The sequence below is a fragment of the Manis javanica genome, chromosome 2 (assembly GCF_040802235.1).
Source record: "Manis javanica isolate MJ-LG chromosome 2, MJ_LKY, whole genome shotgun sequence".
NCBI classification, from domain to species: domain Eukaryota; kingdom Metazoa; phylum Chordata; class Mammalia; order Pholidota; family Manidae; genus Manis; species Manis javanica.
Window position 1 is genome coordinate 160,211,942 of NC_133157.1, and position 25,026 is coordinate 160,236,967.

Consider the following 25,026-nt stretch of genomic DNA (forward strand, 5'->3'; position numbering starts at 1 on the left):
CTGCCCTTAAAGAACTTACAGTCTAATGGAGAATGTGGACATTAATCAAATAACCCAGATACTCATTCCAACAAATCTAAAACTGCTATTGTGATAAGTGCTACAGGTTAAAGGCACTGATTCATGTATGTTCTTAAAAATAGGAGGATTACTATATAATCAAGGAAATCAGGGGGTGCTACCTAAGATGTAATCCCTGAGCTGAATCTGATGGTGAAGTCAGGAGAAAATAGAAGATGTGCAAATGTCCTGTGACAGAGGAAGAATGGTACATGGAAAGAAATGAAAGAACAAGCTAGAACAGAGAGAAAGAGCAGATACAAGAAAGAACTGTAGAGAAAAGGAGAAGACAAACCTTGCCATCTTTATCCTGACGGTAGGAAGCATGGAAGCATCTACAAAAGAAGGCTCCGATTTTCTGGTGTTTGGGTTGCTGTGTACAGAACTGAGTGTGGGGGGGTCCAGAGCAGAAGGAGGTAGTTGTCATAAAAACTGGAACTAGGGAAGCAGAGGTAAAAGAGTGATTCTACGAAGAGCACCTCTTTTCAGAAGAACACAAGTTGCCTGACTGTAGCTATTACCCTTGAAAGAAATGAACGATATATAGGAAATAAAGCATCTCAACTTAGTGTAGTTTGAATCAATATTTTGACATGAGGGTAAAAAAAGAAATAAAAGCTTTTTAAAACTTTGACTAGAACATGAAAAGCAAAGAATAATGAGGCAGGATGTAGTAGAAAAAGACTTATGTAGGCCTTTACAGATCTGGGTTCTAGTCCAAGTTCAGCAACTACCAGAAAGAGGTCAGCCAAGTCATGTGACTTCACTGGATCTCAGTTTTGAAACCTGTAAATAAGGAAATTGGATCAGGTCCTATCCAAGCTCCCTGCTGCCACATTCTGTGATTCTAGTGTCCAAACATGGGGGTATATATAAAGCACAGTACAATGTTTACGTCATAGAGGCTAATCTGAAATCAGACTCAGCATCTGAGTTTTTAATAAAAGTCACATTGTCTATGATTGTTTGATTGTGGGGAAATAAAGACCAGAATGTAACTGGAAAGTGTATTTTTACTATTAAACAGAGCCCAGCTGAGAAATATTCCTTGTCAAGAATGTTACTACTGAATGTTCCATACCAATCATTACACGATCTAAAAGGCAATTTTTTTGGAAGAAACCTGAAAAAATGTTCAAATCCTGCCCAAACTTCATGAAAATTTTTTACTTGGTTTCATAGAAGCTACATTTAACTTATGCCAAACACCCAGATGGAATATAAAACTTAAGTCAATCACTGAAGATTGTCTTGTCCACATAGCACACCAGATAGTGACTGAAGTTTCTGATTGTTTAAATTAGGATAATATAGGGTGGCCCGGGCTTGTTTCCCATTACTTTCCATAATGCCAATAGTTTCTCTGTTAGTTGCCTTTTTTTAATTTTTCTCATTGTGCTTCATCTTTATTTATCCTCTTCACTCCACTGTGACTCTGGGAAAACTTTTACAAAAGGGGACATTTGAAAAAATGTGTCTTGAGCCCCAATGTGAAGGGCATTTTTACCATCATAATGGAAAAATCTTACACTAGCTGGATGGTTGAATGCTCATATAAATGTTTGAGGCTTATTTGTGTGTATGTTTAGAAACAGACTGAAAATTTCAAGCCATGACTATACCTTGTACTTGATAAAATGTCCAAGATGCATTATAACACCAGCATTATATTTTTCTGAGTAGAGAAGAGTTTTTTGTCAGCTATATCTTATAAAAAGCCAGCTTTCTAAAGACAAACCTAGTGTTTTACTCTCTAATGATAGCAAACATATACACAGGATCTAATTCCTTAAATAGTTCTTTATTCAGATGAAGAAAAATCATATTATGTGTCTAGATAAATTAGTTTACTTGTAAATTTGGTTATTGGGAGACATCTAAGATATTGAAAGATACTCATATTACACATTCTACTTATTACTTGTCTTTTCCCCTTCTTCCTGCAACACAATGCTTCCTTTGACCACTGAAAGCAAAGCTTTTAGGATCTTGTTCAAGTGTATCTAAAAAAAGCATCGGTTATATCAAGGATGAAAGTCCTGGATTTTTTTTTTAAACTAAGGAGTAAATAGTTGAGCTAAAATCGAGGAACATACTGATAATTGCAGCCTTTGATTGCAGGAGAAATGCCACCTTCCATCTTTCTGAGGACAAGGACAATGTTTCAGTTATTACTAGAATTTGACGTATAAAAAATAATTGACAGTATGAAATTCATTAATATTTCTGGCCAGGTTCTAAAGTAATTCAGCAGATTTGTTGAATTTCTTAGGATAGCTGAAAATTTCCAGGAGCTTACTTTAAAATACTATCCATCTTTCCCAAATAGATTTGTTTTTAACTCGTTATAATTTTATTGTTTTCACTTAAGTAAATTCTGATTTTTTAAATTTGGATAATATAGCGTGGCCCAGGCTTGTTTCCCATTACTTTCCATAATGCCAATAGTTTCTCTGTTAGTTGCCTTTTTTTATTTTTCTCATGCTTCATCTTTATTTATCCTCTTCACTCCACTGTGACTCTGGGAAAACTTTTGCAAAAGGGGACATTTGAAAGAACATATCTTGGGCCCCAATGTGAAGGGCATTTTTACCATCAGTAAATTCTGGAGGGGCTTTTTAAAATTGTGGCAAGTACTCATTTTTTCTTTTAAAGCATTGATTATATTTTCAACTAACACTTAAGGTGCCTTTCTCTCCCCAAACCTACTGAAGATAATCTTTGTGGCAATCTGAAACAGAAATAGTTACAAAAATAGATGCATTTACTCCTTAATACTATACATGAAATTTAAGAAAATGCTTTAGAGCTACACGTAGAGTGATTTATACTTAAAGGTCTCTCAGAGCGGCTTGTTTGCAAATGCCTGCTCAGTGTGTACTTGCAACACAGAAGTGAAATGTGAAACATCACTCAGATCTTTAGAAAGATTTGCTTTTCATCTTCCCAGAACAGCACATGGGACTTTTCCTGCCTTGTTACACTAAGGAAGTGTCAATCTGACATATGACATATGACAATATTATATACCATATATGACATAATGGTAGTATTTTTGAGACTACAGTAAAAAAAAAAAATCTTCCCCCCCACACTCAAAACCTGGTGCCTCAAGCTGTAATTATGATGCCATGATCAGAAAGTCGTGTTTTGTCAGGTTGGGCCCTGAGCGGGTGGCAGCATAATTTCAGACTTGGTAGGCGCAGTGCAGCTGTGCAAAACAAGAATGTTTGTTGTTGTTTATTGTTTAAAGAGTTCGTTTTTTTCCTCTAACTGACTAATGAAGGGATATTTAGTACATTTGCATTGGTCGGCTGATTGTTACAAGCTTGAATTTCAATTGACCAAATGAAGTGAAATAAATCAACAAACTGCCAGAAGAAAAGATTCACTGAGATTTTGCCCTCGACAGAAAAAAATGTGTGTTCAGTTTATAGCTGACTATGTCTATAAATTGCACACAGTTACATAACATCCACACAGTTTAAATATTGAATTATTAAATTTTATATTTGTATACTAAATTGAATTACATGATTAATTCGTATGGGGTAAAATTATTGTGATAACATAATTCCACTTACAAAGCTGTATGTGAGAAAACATAACATCATATCCATTTTAATTACTAAAATTAAAAACATAAATTTTGCAAGCTTTCAAGAGTGGCAAGATATAGTATACCTAACTGGGAGGCAACCAACAGATTCATTGTTAGAAGTAAAATTAACATGGCAGGAAAGAACATAGATTAAAATGAGAAGTTAAAATATAGACAATCAACTATACACTAAATAAAATAAATGAAACTTTTATGATGTTCTGAAGGTAGTCACTTTCAAGCCTTTTTAAAAATTAAAGGAGGCTGGAAGTGAAATATGAAAACCACCTTTTCTTAAGAAACTAGACATGAGAAAGTGTTTTCATTGACTCTGAGGTAGTATGATAGGTTTATTTCTCCCTAAACTAAGGATGGTGATTGGAGGGGGAGGGTGGTAAAGGCCACAGAATCATTGTGGGAGGAAAAAAATTAACCAAAGGCTATAGAAATCAAATAACTGTAAGCATGGGAATTCCATTATTTAATGGGTAGGGAAATTGAAGCCCAACCAGAAAGGTGAGAGGGATGCAGAAGGGCAGCCAAACTGGCCCCCAGGGTCCTGAGGCTCGGAGCAGAGCCTCTTTTGCAATGTCACACAACCTCCCAGAAAAAGAAACTCAATTTAGATGTATTTCTTTTCTTCTGGAGAAAGATGTGGTATTTTCAGCTCTGGTGGTTTTCATATTAAGGCTATAGAAAGCTTTATGAAGTATGTACAAGTTTGAAAATATATAGTTTGGTTTTGTGGTTGGCTAAGAGGCCATGAGGATATAAAGTTACAGGGTAAGAAGAGAGGGAGGTGAACGAAGAAAGATAAGCACTGTGTGGAGAAACAGAGAGATGGGAGATTGGGAGAGGAAAACCCAGAGGAAGAGAGAGAAGAGAAAACAGGCAGGCAGAAAGTCTCAGCATCACAGGACAGTTGACCAGGGCCTGTGCTCTGCACTTTACTTGAATTATAGGCTTGCAAATATGACCACTGGTTTTTACTATTATTCTGAAAGCCTGATTAACTCTGAGACCACTACTCACAGTTCTTCAACTGTTTAAGAGCTTATGCCTTTGAGCCTCCATTCTTTATCAAGTAACAAGCAGAACATTCTACCAAGAGAATAAAAAGAAAATTAACCACAGTAACAATAATCAGAACAGATCAGATCTCAGTGTTAAGAAAATCAAATCCACAGGCTGCAATCTCATCCTGGTCCTCTATCCCTGCTTTGAAGAAAGATACTGAATTTCAACCTGTCTTTTATTGTGGGATTTGTTACAAACACTGGATTTCTTAAAATAAAAAGTTCTTGATCAGTTAAGAAGATATTTTGAAATATAATTCTTATGACCTCTCTTCACTTGAGACACACTCTACAAAAGGAAAAGTCATTCTAATTCATCAGTGTGAAATTATTTAAGACAAATGGTGACCTACCGGTGAGTGTGACATAACATTTATGCTCTAAGTGATGACTTTGTAAGCAAAGTCACACTAAGCCTTTGACCACAAACATGTTTGTATTATACTGCAGTTTGCTGTCACTCTTTCTGGAAAACCTCTTGACTGGTACTACAGTCAGTTCAAAAACCATTTATCTTCTTCACATTAGTATAAGAGATGATATTCCAAGAAGTAAATTCATTTTATGTTTATTTGTAACTATATTAAAAATGTATTAGCCTTCCTGCTTATTCATGTGGCCTCTTTGCATAATCTATATGGACTGCTGAGATGGCACTTAAAACCAAAGCATTGAATGGAGTACAGACATTCATTCACTACTGGAATTGCCCCATCTCTAATATTTTCAGCTATTTTGCCTGATCCTTATAGTGCTGCTCAGTTTTGTTTTTATGTTTGTATTTGTTACCTGAATACAAAATTTGGAGACCGGCATCAATGGCATCAAAGATACATGTTATAGGTGCCTGGTGGGTAGGTTCAGTGCTTGATAGAGAAAAGGTGGGGCCAACAATTCCTGGCCTTATTAGCTTATAATACACTTAAGAAGACAGCATTTATGCCTACATTAGAGAAACTTAACTTCTAGCACTTATTTAATAGACACTAGTGTAGCTTTTATTTACTTATTTATTTATTTATTTATTTACTTATTTTTACTAGTATAGCTTTTAATCTTGGTTTTCTTTCAGTGATTGGAAGCTAAACTTAAAGAAGAAATATGAATTTTCCTACTCTGTTCAGTTGCGCAGGGCCACTTCACATAAACTATCTCATAAAAATGCCTGTGAAGTAGACACTATTTTCCTCATTTTATAGATTAAGAAATTGAGGCTCAGATAATTTAAGTTACTAACTCAGTCATTGTAATTCTTTATTTTTGTAAGAATAGATATTATTGTCATGTGCCATGAAAATGTGTATGTATATGTTTAAAACATTTCTATAACAATGTAGTTGAAAAACCCAGTTCAAATGTATCTACTGGCCATATTTGAAATACTTCTTACATAGTACATCTACATTTTTTTTCATAAATTTGACTTATTTTCATTTGAGAAGATACTTGGTTTCCAGATGGAGAAATAAATTTACAGGAGTGGAGAAACCCGAGACATGCAGAAATTGATGTGTATCTTAAAAGAGAGTTCCAATTATAAGGACCTCTTAAATCTAAAAGCTTTTCCCTCTGGTATAGCCATTCACTGTGTGAAATGTGGTGTTTTACATTAAACATGGTGTTTTGGATGAATGGCTTGAAGCTCCGTGATTTTCTGTAAAAATATTCTAGGGGGAGATCAAATTAGACGATGCTTGTTGGTGTAGATCAGAATAATAGATTAACAAGAGGGAATACACAAGAATAGTATCTTAAAGAATTAATCCACAGGAGAAAAGATCTGTGAAGCAATGAATACATGTACACACAAACATACTGTGTACACACAAACATGTACAAATAACATGTAAACATGATGCATTTTAGGCAAGTGATCCAAATAACTCCATTTATGCATTTTTCTGGCCATATACATTAGCCCTACTAGATCTTTGGTAAGCTGTCTTCTGGGGAAAAAAATTAAAGAATTGATTCATTATTTAACAATATATAAGCAGTATGCTCAGTGATAAGGATATAACAACAGAGAAGAGAGTCTTTCTCTTTAAGAGCCCCCAGCATTCTGTGGGGAAAGTGTTATTGCAGTGGTTTGATGAAAAGGAAGACACATTCACACAGAATTTCATGACCCTACAGGACAGAGATCATGGATGCTATCTGGAGGAGGTGATATCTGGGATGAGTCCTGAAAAACAAGGAGCAGTTAGTAAAAGGAAATGGGGCAGATTGAAGCTCTGCATGAAGAAAGGCCAGCAACTTGAGACAGAATGACGTGTGGGCTCTGGGGTTGCTGGAATATACTGATGAGGGAGAGAGGAGGGGAGAGTGGGAAGAGGTAGGCCAGATGTACTTGGGCAACTGGACTTGATATTGCCAGCAGTGAGGAGCCTTCGTGGGGTTTAAAGCACAGCAAGATCAAATTTGTATCTTAGCAGATCATTGTCCTAGCTGTGTGGAGAATAGCTTTTAGGTGGAGAAAACCAGAGTTCGGAATCCAATTGAAGAGGCTGTTGTGGATCAGTAGGCAAGAGATGCTGAGGGTTTGAACCAGCATTGTGGATCAAGGGTAACAGGGACTGGGAAATGGTGGTGGAGGGCCTCAGACACACTTAGGAGGTACCGTTTGTCAAGACCTGGTGTTTATTTGGATGTGGATTGATTGATCAGGATTTCTCAGAGTTTTAGCTTGAGTTGCTGGGCGTGGAGGTGTGGAGAGCCATAAATCTAAGGGGAAGAAAGAACAAGGACTGGCCGGCCCGGGAGGTGAGTGTGTGACCAGTGCAGCTGAAGGTGTCTGTGGTTCATCTGGGAAGAGCAGATCAGCACATGGATATTTTGGCCATCAGAAAGAGGTCTCCGGAGATGAATTTGGGTGTTGTCAACCTACAGATGTGTAAAATTGAATACACAGCATTCTTCTATGTAGTATATTGTGTTGTCTTTTTCCTGCTTTCTTATATCTTAAAATCAAAGTTTCGGATCTCCATAAAAACACAGGAATTCATATCATACTTGCTGGCTGTGCATGAAAGATAGCGCGATCCCACAGAATAAGAAGTGCTTTGGGAAAAATGCAAGTAACCAAATGGTCGTTGTTGCTCTTTTCCAGTTGTGTCTGTGGAAATGCCTGCCTCAGAGCGATATCGCTGCAGCTGACCTCCCCGCGGTGAATTCTTTTGAGGACCCTGGCTCTGCGGCTTTGTTCAGTTCAAAATGGCAGAAAAGGCTCCCCCTGGCTTAAACAGGAAGACTTCAAGGTCGACACTTTCTCTTCCACCAGAGCCGGTGGACATCATTAGGAGCAAAACGTGCTCACGGAGAGTAAAGATCAACGTGGGGGGCCTCAACCACGAAGTCCTGTGGCGAACGCTGGACCGGCTGCCGCGGACGCGCCTGGGGAAGCTCCGGGACTGCAACACGCACGAGAGCCTCCTGGAGGTGTGTGACGACTACAACCTGAACGAGAACGAGTATTTCTTTGATCGGCACCCGGGAGCCTTCACTTCCATTTTAAATTTTTACCGGACCGGGAAACTCCACATGATGGAGGAAATGTGTGCTCTCTCTTTTGGCCAAGAGCTTGATTACTGGGGGATTGATGAGATCTACTTAGAGTCCTGCTGCCAAGCCAGATACCATCAGAAGAAGGAGCAAATGAATGAAGAACTGAGGCGAGAGGCAGAGACCATGCGAGAGCGGGAGGGCGAAGAGTTTGACAACACCTGCTGCCCGGAGAAACGGAAGAAGCTATGGGACTTGCTGGAGAAACCCAACTCATCCGTGGCTGCAAAGGTATGAGAAGCTTGGCATTGCTTTCCTCCACGTGCTTAGCATGTGCCTACATTCCAGAGAGTGTGATTGTCTTCATTTAAGATGTTTTGGTAAGATAGGACAAAAAGAGGCTACACAGACAGTGAAGGATACTTTCCAAAATCTGATTTTGTTGAATAGAGTTATTCTTCCCGTGTGATGTCATAAAATGGCATTTACTCTTTTGTAAATACCGTTATTAGGTCGGGGCAGGCCTGAGTCACAGGGTTGTTTCAGAGAGTTCTGGTTTTCCTGGCACAGTGTGGTGTTGGTGACTTGGAGGTTGAGGAGGACGTCCTAGGCTAGATCCAGCAGGCATGGAGTCCTGCAGAAGCCTGGGGCCTGGGCTCCGTCCTTGTAAAGGCAAGGTGCTGTCATGAAAAGTACAGGAGTGTGTCCTGGCCTCGTTCTGTTGAAGTGCAAGGAAAGAAAGGAGAGAGTAGCTCCTTACAGTTCAGAGGGCTGGGGGGCCTCATGCATGAAGGAAAGGACTGTCTTACTAAGTGTGTAAGGAATGAGCCAATGTCTGGAATGCATCCATTTGCTTCCTGTTTGGAGGTCTACTCTGACAATGTTTCTGTCTGTTGGTGTATAAGTTTTTCTACAATTGAGGTATTACCATATGTCAGAGTTCATAAACTGTTTGCTTAAAATGAAGGTAAATTCATGTTTCCATTGTGCCTGCATATGTCTCAATCTCAGAGTAAATATTTTGCCACTAATTTCAGTATTTAATTCAACTGCATGATTCTGTTTATCTAATTTTATTGAGAGCTTTGAGGGTTAGCTCAAACCAGTTCTCATCCCATGTATTTAGTTCTGTATTGCAATATGAATTACAAAGCAGACATCTGAAGAGTCAACTTTAGTGGCAGAAAATTAGTATTGATATTTTGTGCATATTAGATGAAAATGGAATGTAGCATAAAGATTGTCATCATATGAATTCTTTAAATTAGAATTTGTCACTTTCATTTTTTATAACAGTAAAAATTACAGAAATATAAAGACAATATGTGCCTGTTGACTGGAAATTAAGATACTACATGAAATCTACAACATATAAATAATGCAAATAATAAGCTGAATGCAGCAATGAAAAAACTGCTTCTTGCTCTGGTTGATATGTCTACTTCTACATCTTGTTGACTTTTAAAGGCATTTTATTTATAGGACTTGGAGCTAAATGAAATAAAATGTATTACTGTTGTATGTAATGAGGAAATGCACATTTTCTGACAAATGGAAGATTTCAACTAGGTTTTTTTGTGGTTATGAAAAATTTGTTTACTTTTGTTTAACCCATAAGAAAGAAATGGATGTGCTGCATTTATGGGTTTTGTTTGAGAACGGTTATAGCTCTTTCTAATGTCAAGTGTTCAGTTACATATTTGAGTTACTACTAAAAATATGGAATGAATATTGAAGATGAATGACATAAATTCTGGATGTAAGAGAGTATTTTGGGTAAATGTACTCTTTCAAGCCTTTAGGCAATTGAGGAATAAATAATTGTTCCACCAAATGTTTCAGGGGCAGTTAACCAAATATGTAAAAATAAGCAGTTAAGTCAAAGAAAATTTGAAAGGTTTATGTGGTTTATTTGCTAATAACAGCATTACTGACACATATCCAAAATTAAGCACCCTATAGAAAAAATTTTTTAATTATATGCATTTTTTTTTCCTAAGAATTTCTTGTAAGGATGGAATAGGGTCAATAACCTGTCTCCCAGACAAGGTAGTTCATTTACTCTCTAAATTTTGGAAGAAGAAGCCATCTCTTGATCTTTAAGAAGACATAAAAATTGATAATGGCCTGTTCCAATATGTCAATAAAGGTATATGCATCAGATAGATTATTTAAACTTGCTTCAAATTATGTATGTACAGATATGTACCTACAAACTATAGCTGGTAGCTAACAACACTGGTTTGGGAAATTTTTATGTAGTTATAAATAATAGATTTGTTTCCAAATTATTAATCAAGCTAAGCAAATCTTTGCTAACCTAAGTAGACTCTTTACTAAATTTTCATAAAGGATTTGTGTTTATTTATTTAAATGTCTACATTTTCCTCTCTATTTGAATGGTGAAATATTATGGAAATTATTTACATTTGATTTTATAGTAGTTTAGTGAAAGTATTGTTCCTTTGTCTGAGGTTTGGAACATTTTAAAAACAGCTCTGTATGATGCCTTATAAAAACCACTACCTTTTCCTGTCCTCTTCTCAAGTCACATAATTTGTTATTTCTCTGGAATAATTCTTGGTGAGGGGAGTGCTAATACTAGGTATGTGTGAATAGTATTTTTACAAAGTAGAAATTATTTGCTTTGTTAAAAAAGCTGTAGTAGGATGCTACTCCAGCCTTCACTATTTGTACTATGGGTACATCAGGACATCACTTATGCTATAAAGCTCTTGTGTAGGAATGCTTAGAACCTATATGTTTTCCCTAAGTTGCTTAGGAAGTAAGATATCTTTGGAAGAGAATATCAGTTTATCTTGTCTTTACAACTATTGCTTATTTGGTTTAGTAATTCAGTTGAACATATATGGAATGTTCTCTGTGCTTTACACACATTAAAGTAGACATGTAGAAAGAAACACCCTTCTCTCCAGAATTAAAAAAAATAACAATTCTCTCAGCTTAAACAGGATTTTATTTCCTTGAAAATACCGGGTTTTTCTCTTTTGATTTTTCTGTATTTTATAATTTACCTATACATTTTTGTAATAAAGTATCAAAGGTAGGAGATTACTTGCCAAATCCCTAGCATAAAAGGAAAAGCTTGACTTTGTGAACATTTGTGAAAAATATTTCACAATAGGTTGAATATATATTCATTGACATGGAATAAATACTGAATAGTCAATTAAGTAATAATTGTTCAACGCATGCTGTGTGCATCCATTATGATATACAAAATTACTGCAAAACCTATTTGACCTGTCATACTTTGTCTTTGGGCATAACCCTGACAATAACAGTCTGTCTCTTGTAGAACATGCTTCTTGGTGTCTATTAATTGAAACTTCTAAAATATTAATAATGGAAAAAAATGCCAAAACAATTTAAAAGTGTGGTATATTTGAAATGTCTATATTTAACAAATTAACATTTTTATACATACACAAGCTACCATGAAATATACTTGTACTTTTCACAAAACAATGACGGGGCTAGTAAAAATTATTTCATAGCATTCTGTGGTGTGGTATGATCTGGTAACATGATATGATGTGAGTTTATATCAGGATGATGGATATTCTCTTTTTTTCGTTCTTGGTGTATCTGGCTGGCACAAACCTCTGGGTTACCATGACATGGAATTGCTGACTCTGGTATGCCCTTCATAGGAACATGCAAGGGGAAGAGGTGGGCTTAACTGCCTGCCAGTTTCCTGGGCAGTGAAGTAGAATTAGACTTGATCTTGTACCTCTTCCAGCACCGGGCAATTTAGTCAGCCTCTGGACTGGAAACATTTTTCTCTCTTTGGCCTCTTCCTTAAGAAACTGCAATAGCATTTCACCTGTAAATTTTGCATACAGTGACTTGAGTCTAAAAAGTGTTTGAAAGCATTTAAGAGAAATGGGTCCTATCAGCCTATGTGATAAAATAATAGGCAGAAAGAAGTAGGGCCTAGGTGAGAGCTGAAAGGAATTAGACTCTTCAGATGGCAACCTCATTCCGAATATCTGATGAAGGGCAGGAACGAAGGAAGTCAGCTGGTCTTCAGACAAACCCAGTTAGGAAACAGCTGAGCCTTCTGAAGCAAACCTCAGTCTGAACGTGTAAGTGGACGTGGTGTGCAATACAATGCTGGCCAACAGGCCCAGCTCAAGTGTCAGGTCAGGAAACTAGACTGTAAGCAGCCTTTATTGGATAAGAACAGTATGAGGCAAAATCGGCAGAAAGACATCTCGGTCCATCTGAACCAGTGAGAGTTACCCAGCAACCCTGTTAGTCAGGGTCTGGGAATGAGTCAGGGGGCAGTGTTTATCATTTGCTTTGCTCCTCAGTTTCTTTCTTTATCCACAACTACCACTTACTTACCCACCTAAGGACTCCTCTCTCATCTTACTTTTTCCCCATTCGCTCCTCCTACTCCTCTTCCTCCTCTTCCTTCTCTCTCCCTACTTCCCCACCCCACCCACATAAGGAAGAGACAGTGATTGACTGGAGAGTTGTTTCATAACTTTTTTTTCACTAATGGCCCCTTAAGGAGAAAAATTAAGTTAAATTTAAATTCTTCCTAGAGGGAGAATTGAAAAACGAAGGAATAAGACTTTATCAGGTAGGGTAGATCTCGGAGGGCTACAAACTACCTTAATATCGAAGATTATTTCCACCCCTCCCCATGAGCACCAATTTTCACCCCTGGCAGTGACATTGCTCCTGTGGAAAATACATTGAATGGGGGAAAGGAGATGACTGTATCTGCTGCACCTGGCTCATTACCTCCACACACCCACATGAGCATCCTCATTGCAGGGCACAGCACAGCACCTCAGGGAGCCTGGAAAGGGTTGGGAGACCTTAGTCATCCTTGGATCAAGAGGGAAGTGGAGGTGGCAGATGCATGGTGTGTGTCCCTGGAATTTGAGCTGTCTGGAGAGCCAGAGGTCAAAGTTCTGAGTTTCCCAGGGGATGGTGCCTGCTTGCTTACCCTATTGATGACACCTCTTTGAAAGCCACACTCCCTCTTCTAACTGAATTAGAGTTGTTAGAGTTGTGACTCTCAAGTCACAGAAATAGTAAAAAGAAAATAAATCCAAATAAAACAAACAATCCTGGGTACTCTTCAAGGGAAGAATGCATAACATTCTAATTCTATTTATAATTTATAGATCAGTTATTCTAATGCTTTGAATGAAAAAAAAAGTACGATATTGGAGCAAAGCCATAAATTATTTCCTTTCAGTTCAAGAACAGAATTTTTTCATGTCGTGGGTGCACACACACACACACACCTTCCCCCGACTATTTGAAAGTAGAAGGTGCCTATGAAACCTTTCTTAAGTGAAATGGCATTGAGCAAAGAAGCAATTACCATTTCATGAAAGTAAAAAAACTCTTCAGATTTCTTTCCATTAGTGAAAACAGGTAGTATTAATTAATGTAGGTCTTTAGAAATGAAAGTGGCAGGAAAGTGAATTTATGGATATTAGGGGAAACCTGTACACACACACACACACACACACACACACACACACACACATACACACAGGTGAAAAATTCTGCTTGTAGTAAACTCTCTGTTTAGCTTTCTGATGACGTACCTTGTGATAAACAATAACAGTAACCATTAAAACCATAAAAGGGCCCCCAAATGAACTGATATGCAGTGTGAACGCACACTAAAATCTTGTGTCAAGGCACCTCTGTGGACTACGCAGTACTCCAGTTCCCATTGGGATGGCCACTGGCCTAATCAGTGTGCCAATCACACCATTTCTGTGTTGTTTCCTGTGTTCCCTGCTTGACCTTTTCTTTCTACATCCCAGCTATATAGATTAGGTTGTTCATGCTCTTCTGATAACATGGTGTAAGAGCTCAGAGGAGCTTTAAATGGAGAGCTCAAAAGAACTTGGCCAGTCTGTATGGAGGTTTGGCTTAGAGATATGTTTTTTTCCCTTTCTAACATATATAATCCATACAGACAACTGGTTGAAAGCCTGGAAGAAATTTGGCATAAAAAAATAAAACAGATAAGATAGAAAACACTGAATTTTTATTCAGATGTTTCAGATAGTTCATTCTTTAGCTCTTGGGGTCGTATTTCTAGATCTGTGCTTCTCGGCTTATCCCAAAAGGCTGCTCTGAAAATGCACCACCCTTTGTCCCCTTGACATCATTTGGTCCAGGAGAAAAGGGTGAGAAAGATGAGGAAATGGTTAAAAAGCTCACATCCGATCTTCTCTTACAGATAGTGCCATATGTCCTGGTTTTACTGAGAATTTCCTGGTTAATGCCTTTTGTCCTAGGCTAATTATTAACAGTGGTTCCTTCCACTCTCTAAGGTGTCCCAGTTTGGGCAATATATGATCACCTTACATGTGAATATTTTTGAAGGAAAGAAATTATCTAAGACTCATGCACTTTTCATTTCCTCTTTGCTTCTTGATTACATTTGAGGAGGGGCAATCTTAATTTTTAAGCAATGTTTCTATCTCATTTGAAAAATCATTGGTTTCCATTAATATTAAGACATTCAGACTCCTTTCAAGCTCTATTTTTAAACCTCAAAGGTAATTATATTTTCAAGGAAAAAAAACTAAGTTCTTTCTACATTATTTAATGGTATCATAAAACAGCACACACTGGTGGTATTAAAATATCCTGGTTTTGAAAAAGCCCATGTACACTGCTTTGATTATTAACAGATTTGTTGTCTTTATTTCAAGTGAGAGGCTTTATAAAGTGAATGATGTACTGTTTTAGGTAAGCAGAAGTATTATGAAGGAATGGTCACAATATTTAACACTATGCTTTGGAAGACTCTAGAAGGGTTTGAATAATGATTTAGATTAAGTGTTCTTATCTGAGTTTTATCTCCCATTTTAAAAAAGAAGAAAACAAATATTTTCCAAATGTTCAGAGTTTATAAGAAAATTCCCATGGTGCATATGCCTTGACATCACATGGTTTTCCCATATTATTTACTTTTAAGCATTTCTGTGTCTAATGGAACTTTGCACAAGTTTTATCTAGTAATTGCAAAGAAGTACAGTCATGCAACTGTATTGATTCCTCAAGATGGTAAGTCATTGCCTCACCCTTATTTACTTATGTTGTTAGTGTTAAACAATTCCTGTAACACGTTACAGAGTATTGAGGTTATCCTTATAACTAGAAATAAGTATTGAGATAAGGTAGAGATATAGCAGTTAGTTGCATGGGACCTGAACATGAGAAGATGCTATTTTGAATGGCACTAATCTTTTCTTTTTTGTTAGATGCTCTTATATTTTACAGAAATATTTGGCATATAGAATGAAATGAAATAATCTCTTCTCAGAGAACCTGTTAATATAAGATTGCTTGTTATGGAAAATCAAATTAGCAAATTTTATTGAACATTGAATATTATATATAAAATATTGAATATTTATTAAATGTTAAATGTTATATACATTAAATTATCAAAAGTAGAAAGTTTTGGACATTTCATTTATTTTTAATTCCTCTACACTTCACAAAAGGGTCAGCTCACTGGAGACACATACATTAATAATTCAAATAAAGTAACAATAAAATAATTCAAAGCAAAAAATAGGACTAGAAGAAATATATTTATAATTGTTACAGTAACACTTGGGAATGCTTCATTTTCTGCAAAATGTTTTGAATAATTTTAATTTAAAAATGGAAGTCTTACAATTTAAAAGAGAGTTGAAATTCAACAAAGTTTGTGTTTGTGTTTGGAAAAATTTTTGCTATCTGCCCTTAGAGAGCATGGTTAATTGACTCAAAGTAAGAATCATTCTTAACATAGAGACTCTGTCTGTATACCCATGTGAATTGACCATTCTGGTGAAGAAAACTATTTTCAAAATAATAAAGTTGATTCTAAAAGAACTGCTGAAGTAAAAATTCCTTTTTGATCAAAGCATGATTGCATAGACAAAAACTCCAGCTACTTGTGCATAGTCATGAAGTAACCATAGATTGCAACAGATTTTTTTGTTTCGGGCATTGATTTAGCATTGGTGGTTTTATTCTTCTTGAGAATAACCTCAAAGTTCTGTAACATTCAATAAGCTATAATGTGCTGAGGCATAAATCTCAATTCTGTGTAATGTAAAGTTGCCCTGTAGGAGCTAGTGGCTTTTATCATGGGTGAGTTTAGCTGGTCATTCAGTACTGTTAGCCTCACCCAATTTGGTTTTTCCCCCTCATTGTCACATATACCAACTCTCATTAAATGTTCCTGCATTTTATGGGGGAGGTACAGTATGGTAGAGATTCATGAAGCTCTTTTAAAAGTAGTAGTCAGCCTGGAAATTATTCTTGCCCAACAACAGCCTGGTGGTCATTAACAGCCTTCAGTGGAACAGAGAAGAATTGAGAAGTCTCCAGGCTGTGACAGCAAGCACATTCCACACAACATGTGGACACTGGAGGCAAGCTGCATGTCCTGTATCTACCAGCAACATTCAGCACTTCAACCAACTTACTCCTTTCCCCATATCTCCTAGAATATAGTTTAAAATCAGAATTTAGGATTTGAGGGGATCAAGACTTCTCTGCAATTGTTGTGTCAGCCTTGATACACAGATATAACCAATCCAGAATAAACAGGCTAGATATGGACCAGCTAGGAACAGAGAAAACAGTGACTGGCAAAGCCACATGTAATGGCAAAGTGGAAGAGGAAAATGTTTGCTTTCATCCCTCTAAAACTTTTCCAGGAGGCACTAATAGCTAACATCAAAACTATATCAGACTTTGCATCTATGTATTCTTTAGTTTTAGCTGTGTGTACATCTATGATTAAGTTTGTTCCTTTGCTGATACATAAAACGAATGGCTTTTTCCCCGTAAATCATCCCCTTTAATGTCATTATAAAGCTTTAAGTGAGAGAACTCTAGATATTACTAAGGGCTAATAATAGTGAAGCCAACTGATGTTTGTAGTTAACTTTCTGTTTCTAGGGTGGGCGAACTACGTAGCAACAGCCCTCACTGAGTGGCACCTGAACTAGGTCTGTGTGTGTGTGTGTGTGTGTGTGTGTGTGTGTGTGTGTGTGTGTGTCTGTGTGTGTCTGTGTGTGCCTGAGAGACAGAGATGTTATTCATACACTCTGCCACTTCTCCATTAGAGCATATTTTATTTTTTTTATTGAAGTACCTTTGATATACAATCTTATATTGATTTCAAGTATATAACACAGTGGTTCAATAGTTACACACATTATTAAATCCTCACCTCCACTAGTGTGGTTACTATCTGTCAACAGAAAGGTGTTGCAGAATCATTGGCTATATTCTCCATGTTGTACTACCATCCCCATGACCATCTTATATTATGATTGAGAATTTTTGTGCTCCTTTATTCTCCTCTTCCTCCCCACCCACCCACCCCCAGCCCCTCCCCCATGGTAACCACTAGTCACCTCTCAGGGTCTATGAGTCTAATGCTATTTTGTTCATTTTGTTTTGTTTTGTTTTTGGATTTCACAAATAAGTGAAATCATACGGTATTTGTCTTTCTCCACCTGGCTTCTTTCACTTAGCATAGTACTCTCTAGGTCCATTCATGTTGTTGCAAATGGCAGGATTTCTTTTTTATGGCTGAGTAATATTCCATTGTGTATATGTTCCACATCTTCTTTATCCATTCATCTTTTGATGGACACTTAAGTTGCTGCCATAATAGGGGTGCATATATCCTTTCGAATCAGGAATTTTGTTTTCTTTGGGTAAATTCCTAGAAGTAGAGTTACGGGGTCAATGGGATATCTATTTTTAGTTTTTTGAGGAACTTCTATATTGCTTTCCACAGTGGTTGCACCAATTTACATTCCCACCAACAGTGTACAAGGGTTCCTGTTTCTTCACATCCTTGCCAACATTTGTTATTTTTTGTCTTTTGGATAGTGCCCATTTTAACTGGTGATATCTCATTATGGTTTTCAGTTGCATTTCCCTGATGATTAGCAACATGGAGCATCTTTTCATGCGCCTGTTGACCATCTGTATTTCTTCTTTGGAAAAATGTCTGCTCAGGCCCTCCACCCATTTTTTAACCAGGTTATTTTTTTTTTGGTATTGAGGTGTATGAGTTCTTTATATATTTTAGGTGTTAACTCCTTATCAGATGTATCATTTATGATACAGCCCATACTGTAGGTTGCCTTTTTGTTCTGCTGATGGTGTCCTTTGCTATACAGAATCTTTTTTGTTTGATGTAGTCCTACTTGTTCATTTTTTATTTTGTTTCCCTTGCCCCAGGATATGAGTCCATGAAAAAATTGCTCATGCTTATTTTCAAGAGATTTTTGCCTGTATTTCCTCTAAGAGTTTTATGGTTTCAGTGTCTTACAGTCAGGTCTTTGATTCATTTCAAGTTTACTTTTGTGTATAGAGTTAGATAGTAATCCAGTTTCACGAACACCAGTTATTGAAGAGGGTGTCTTTTCCCCGTTGTATATTCATGGCTCCTTTATCATATATTACTTGACCAAATGTGTATGGGTTTAGATCTGGTCTGTCTGTTCTGTTGCATTGATCTATGGGTCTGTTCTTGTGCCAGTACCATACTGTTTTGATTACTGTAGGTTTGTAGTATAACTTGAAGTCAGGAAGTGTAATACGCTCTGCCCAGGATAGCTTTGGCTATTTGGGATCTTTTGTGGCTCCGTATGAATTTTAGGATTACTTGCTCTAGTTAATTGAAAAATGCTGTTGGTATTTTGATAAAGATTGCATTGAATCTGTGAATTGGTTTGGGCAGGGTGGCCATTTCGACAGCATTAATTCTTTTTATCCATGAGTATAGGATAAATTTCCATTTATTTGTGTCTTCTTTAATTTCTCTCATCAGTATGTTATAGTTTTTAGAGTACAGGTCTTTCACCTCTTTGGTTAGGTTTATTCCTAGGTATTTTATTCTTTTTGATGCAGTTGTAAGTGGAATTGTTTTCCTGATTTTTCTTGATAATTCCTGTTTTCCTGATAATTCATTTAGTTCATTGTTAGTATCTAGGAATACAACAGATTTCTGTGTATTAATTTTGTATCCTGCAACTTTACTGAATCCAGTTATTAGTTCCATAGAGCATATTATATTCTAAAACCCACTTGCACAAAAAATATAGTGAACTTCACCCTGTATTTGGCAATTTGGAGTAGATGCAACTATGTCACCCAAATAAGATAGCTCCTTCAGAATATAAACTTTTGTGATAACCTGATTGGGTACAAATTCCATGGAAAATGTTCTAGTGATCCAAGAATAGCAATAAGTATTTTTATTAGTCTCCTATGATTTTGTTTCAGGATGTTAGAGGTCATTACCATCCTGGATTTCATGCTTTTATTTCAGCCTTGTTGAGTCATTCCTGATACAAAAGTGTGGCATGCCACTTTAAATAGTTTCGCTAGCCTATGGCCCAGCAGTATCAAGAACAGTCCAGTAATCCTGGCATAGTTCCAAATGGGGTTGCATGGTTACACAATTGAAGTGAACCTCAGGATATTTGCATGTGAGTGGAAGAACTTCCAGTCTTCCAATTGTTGTTTTATCTCTAATTAATATAAAGCCCAGAGTGAATTTTGGATATATTGAAGTGTAGTTGTCTTATTTGGTGTCATCTAAATTAAATCCTCAAACAAATATTTCCACAAATTAGTTTTTTTTTATTTCAAATTTTAGTTTATTTATTAGAGTTAATCTGTCTGTATAAAGTATAAAACTAACTTCTATATTGGTATCTGAGCATGTAGTTTCAATCAGAATTTGATTGAATTAAAAAATAACTCAGTGCCACTGTCTGAAGTACAGGAACAGATTTGTGCTGTGATAAATTAGGTGTATTTCATTAATACAATGGAATTTTTCACTTTGGGAAACTAACAAGAGGTCTTGCATAATACCTATAAGGTGAGCAACCTGTCCCATTTCAGTGCAGTTTTTAGTTTAGAGGCAGATAAACATTGGTAGGTAATCTTGTTTTTTAAAAGGTGTTAACTTGCTATACTACAGGTGGAATGAACTATAAGTGCAGTGAAAAAAATTAGGAAATAGTGGGATAAAATCTAATATAACATGAATTTGCTATTACATATTTACTATGTAAAAAGCTAGCACATTTTATTGTATTTCTTAAGTGAATTCTGCAGGTATAAAAATTATTGTATTACATAAGTAAAGTAATTGCATTATGAGTGATATTAAAATTCAAAGCAAAAATCTGTTTTAAGCACTGGTCTTTATTGTTCAAACTCTAGCTCATGAGCCATTACAACTATTGTAAAATTGTATAGAGTGTTTACAAAGTGCTAATCACACACTTTCTTTCAAAGTTTTGAGTATAGATTAAGCATGAGTTAGCTCAGAGGGTAGCAAACTGTTTTTGATGGGCATATTTTAACAGTGTATCAGGTACATTTATGTGCTTAAAGAAAGAAATATTACACACAATTGAAAATTGTTTGGGGCCCTGTGTTTACCTGTCTTTGTTCTCTAACATATGCCAAAACACTGATGAATTTTCTATCCTGCTACACTTTGATGCATGTATCTAAAACTGAATCTGAAGATTATAACAGGTACCTTATTTTTCAGTTATTCAGACCTGGCTGTGATGGGATGGCCTTATAGTGTACTTTTAGTATAGAAAATGTTCTATAGGGCACCATTTTGCCTCCAGTGGGTACTTGGAAAATATCCAAATGCCTTTCTCATTGCAGCTCAACCCAAATGAAGAGATCTCTTTATTCCTTCTTTGGTCTGTTACTTTCTCTCTGTCAGAGGAGACTCACCTTCCCCTGCTTTTCTTCCCTGCACCCCTGCTCTCAGCTGCTTCACCTCCACTGCCTCAGGAGAGGAATGCAAAAGCAAACCTCCTGCTGCCCACTCCACATACCATGCTGCTAGTCCCTTCCAAAGCCCTCCATGTCAGGGGATGTTTCTGTTGCACTTGACTGAGCACTGTTTTTGTATTGAGATATACTTTACATACAACATTACGTACAACATAATGATTTGGTATTTGTATGTATTGCAAAATGATCACCACAATAAGTCTAGTTAACACACATCACCATACACAGTTGCCCCAAAATATTTTCATGTGATGGAAACTTTGAAGACCTATTCTCGTAACAACTTTCAAATATACAATACAGTCTTATTAACTGTCATCACCATGCTGTACATAAACAACTCTTGACTTTCCATTTAATGTCTTTGGCTTCAGTTGGATTTCATATTTGTTTTTAACCTGGTTCTAAATCTTTTTATGAGGTGATATCTACTTAAATTTAAGTGAAATTGAACATAGTGAAAAGTCCAAATGAAAGAAGAGAGATAAACCTAAAAAAATCTGACTGCATTTTATGTTTAATTTATAAATAGCCATTTTTCTTTGGTCTGAAGGAAGGTAGACTTTTTTTTTCTAGACTCTTTAAAATCAGTATTTAAATAGTGCTTTTCCTCTCTGCTTGAAAGAATCTGATTCTTCACCTACCTCATTCCCTCCTTTAATCTATGAGCTCTGGCTGTGCAAATTAAGCTGGTTCTTCTTTCTACTCCCTCATAATAGTTGTCACTATCCCCAGAGCCTTCTGTTTTGAGAAGAAATTCAACTCTAGGGGAAGAGACTGTGGTTAATTGATTCCTGATACAGTAACAGATGCTTTTCACAAGGCTGTATTAGCTTCTGTTTTCAAAGTCCTCTGTGAGGTATAGCGTAACTTCCTAATATCATCAGTGTTCTTGCAACACTTATTCTGTGTTCTTATCTGAGACCAGTTCTTTTCTAACTATACTGCTTCCTTCACAACCTGGACAAAAAATGAACCTTATTCCCTGCAGTCCAGAGTCATGAAGTGAAGGCCACATTTTCTTGTCCCTTCAGTAATTAGTATGACCTTCTTCAAAGAACAGGATGGAAAGAATTTTTACCAAGCATCTGCTGGATACCATACAGTGAGCTTAGGGATTTTTCATATTGACCCTTTATAAGAGAGGTGAGCAAATGGTTCTGTAAAGGCCAGATAGTAAATATTGCAGCTTTGTGGGCCATAAGGTCTCTGTCACAACTACTCAGCTTCACTGTTGTAGAGCAGAAGCAGCCATAGACAAAATGTAAACAAATGAGTGTAGCTAGGTTGCAATAACACTTGACAGCATCTGGATTTTGCCCGTGGGCCATAATTTGCCTACTGTTACTTTAGATCAACCCTATGTGAGGACAACGTTAATCCTGTTATACAGATTTGAGAGCTGGAACCCCAAAATACCAAATTTGTATTGTCTCTCACTAAGTGGCATATTGGGGCTTGTATCCAGGTCACCTGAAGCCTGGCTTTCCCACAATTATTCCTCCTGCCCAAGTTCATCATTCCTTTCCCATCATATTATTCCTGTCATTACTATCCAATACTCATTGAAGATGGTGGATTATGATTAAAAATTATCTTATTACCACACCCCCTTGCTATCACACAGGACAACTACCAGTCATAAATTGAAGCCTAAGTATTTACCATCTTGAACTCAGCACATGAATGAAACCTCTCTCCCTTTGGAATCTTGAATTCTAATTACACCACTGAGCCTTCCATTTCCAACTACAGCTCTATTTTGTCCCTATTGCAACCTTTTGCCTTTACTGATTCTATTCTTTTCCTACTCAGTTGGGACCCCTGGATCCACTGCTGTGGTCCAAGTTTTGATTATCTCAGATTTAGATTATGCTGTTGTCATGAACTGCACTGTCCGTATTCACTTTCTTCCCAGTTCTACTCTCTTCTGCATGTATCCAGTAGAATAACCTTTCAAACACATGCCTCTGATTGAGTCACTTCTGAACTATAAACCTCAGTGAGTCGCCACTTCCTTCAGTCTAGCTCACTGCAGACTGTCAACTATTCCTGAAGACAGGGCTCTGGCCTAGACGGGTTGTGTAGTGCCCTCAGTAAGCAGTACTTTCACATGGCTCCATCCATCTGGACAGGACATCTTTTTTCTAATTTGCACAAGGGTGCCCTGTAAACTGGCTGTAACCACCCCTGTGCACCCATGGCCCTTTCATGGATCTGTGACCACAGTCCCTTTCTATCCTTCTATGTCCCCAGCTCATATGTCCCTCTTCTGTGGTGTCTGACTGACTGTCTCTCCACTGTTTTTCCTGGGCCTTTCTCTATACTCTTAATCTAGAGATTCCATCTGCTGTGCAAATATCCCCAGCTAGGTTGTTGCACTTGAGGGATCAGACTTGTCTCTTCATCTTCCATTCCTGATGCCTGGCACAGTTTCTGGCACATACCAAACACTCAGTACCTGCCACCAAGTGCCACTGGAGGGCAGACATAACAGCATGACCAAATGCTTCATAATATTTTTATTCTCTGTGAAAATTAAACAACACAGATAGAAGTTGACTGTCTTGTCCCAGTGATTATACCCCAATGAGTAATGCTAGGTTTGCTTTAGGCTGTCTAAGGAAGCTGGGTCTCTTACTCGTTTTAAATGGCTTTGTGTTTTTGAAGTAGGCTGAGACCCATAGGTGTGGTTTTTCCATTTTTCCATTGTATAAATTCTCCTTCTAGAATAGTGTGTAGGCTGCTGTGTATGCCACAGAGTTTATGCAATGAAAAGCATCAGGTGCTGCTGAAAAGCAAGCTTTCAGTTGCTTTGCTTTGCTAAGATTGCTTATTTTATCTGAACTGCAGGTTCTGGGAACTCTTGTCATAGGTAAAATATAGCCTGTGTTTCAGTGGAGGCAGGAAGGCTTGATCTGGCTCCCAGGGTGGACCATCCTTCCATGCCCTCTAGAGGATGGCTAGACCACTTCTTTACATTCATGCTTCCATCCTTTGGAGGACCTTGGGCCCAAGTGGAGTTATTCCTTGACTCAGGAAAAGATACAAATGTGGATAAATCCAAGATTTAAGTCAAGACAAACCTCCAATATGGTACCTTTTCATTAGACTGTGAAATGAGTCTGAAAAAATAAATTCTTAATAGCATAATATAAAAAAGGGAAATCAGGAATCTATTTTTAGCCCCAGTGCTAAAAGAATCATAATGGTATCAACTTAGCGGAACTGACCTCTGTTTAAATTAAAAAAGATATCTCTGGAAACTTCTAGTTTGAGTTTTTTAAGACAGAAATGAGGCATTCCTTTTTATCTCAAAATTGCTTGCAGTCATCATGCCAGTTGGTTATCAGGTATGTTTAATAAACAGTCTGGTATTTTAGACAGAACTGGTGGGACTTTCTAATTTGTTATTTCAGAAAGAAACCCCTTTTAACATTCCCCACTCACCTAAGAAGAGTATTTTTGATATATTTCAGTTTAACAATTCATAAAGTTATTGTTTGAAGAGCATCTTTGTATGTAAGAAACCTAAAGGTTATTGTTTTATATGTTTTCTAAGAATTTTAATGAGATGGTGCTAAGAGTAAAATCATCTTCATTTGTTAAATCCTTTGACCTTGTCATACCTCAATTTTTAAGAGTTTCTGGTAGCGTTGCATTATAATTTAATTCTTTCAATTCTACTGCAAAAGGGAAATTGTCGAGTTGAAATATGTTTTCAGTTCTGCTTTTAAGTATTTGTGCACTGACCAGAGGAAAAGTAACCTTTGGAGAGATCACAAGATATTATGGGAGACAAAACTGATAGATATAAAATGATCAGAAAATACTCCTTATACAACCACAAATTTGAGTAAATGTCCATTTCATATGGCATTCAGAATTTAAGAGTAGGTATCTAGTTATGAGAATTCATTA

General features: G+C 36.9%; 1 protein-coding gene across 3 annotated transcripts in view; it reads left to right on the forward strand.

The window, feature by feature from the left end:
- The window catches only part of KCNB2 (potassium voltage-gated channel subfamily B member 2), a 391,562-nt gene that overhangs the window by 17,910 nt on the left and 348,626 nt on the right, over positions 1-25,026 (forward strand). For all 3 annotated transcript variants that reach the window (XM_036998300.2, XM_036998299.2, XM_036998298.2), the window contains one exon: positions 7,847-8,529. In XM_036998300.2, coding sequence (XP_036854195.1) covers positions 7,951-8,529 — 579 coding nt within the window. In that variant the 5' untranslated portion in view covers positions 7,847-7,950. The remainder of the gene's footprint in view (positions 1-7,846; positions 8,530-25,026) is intronic.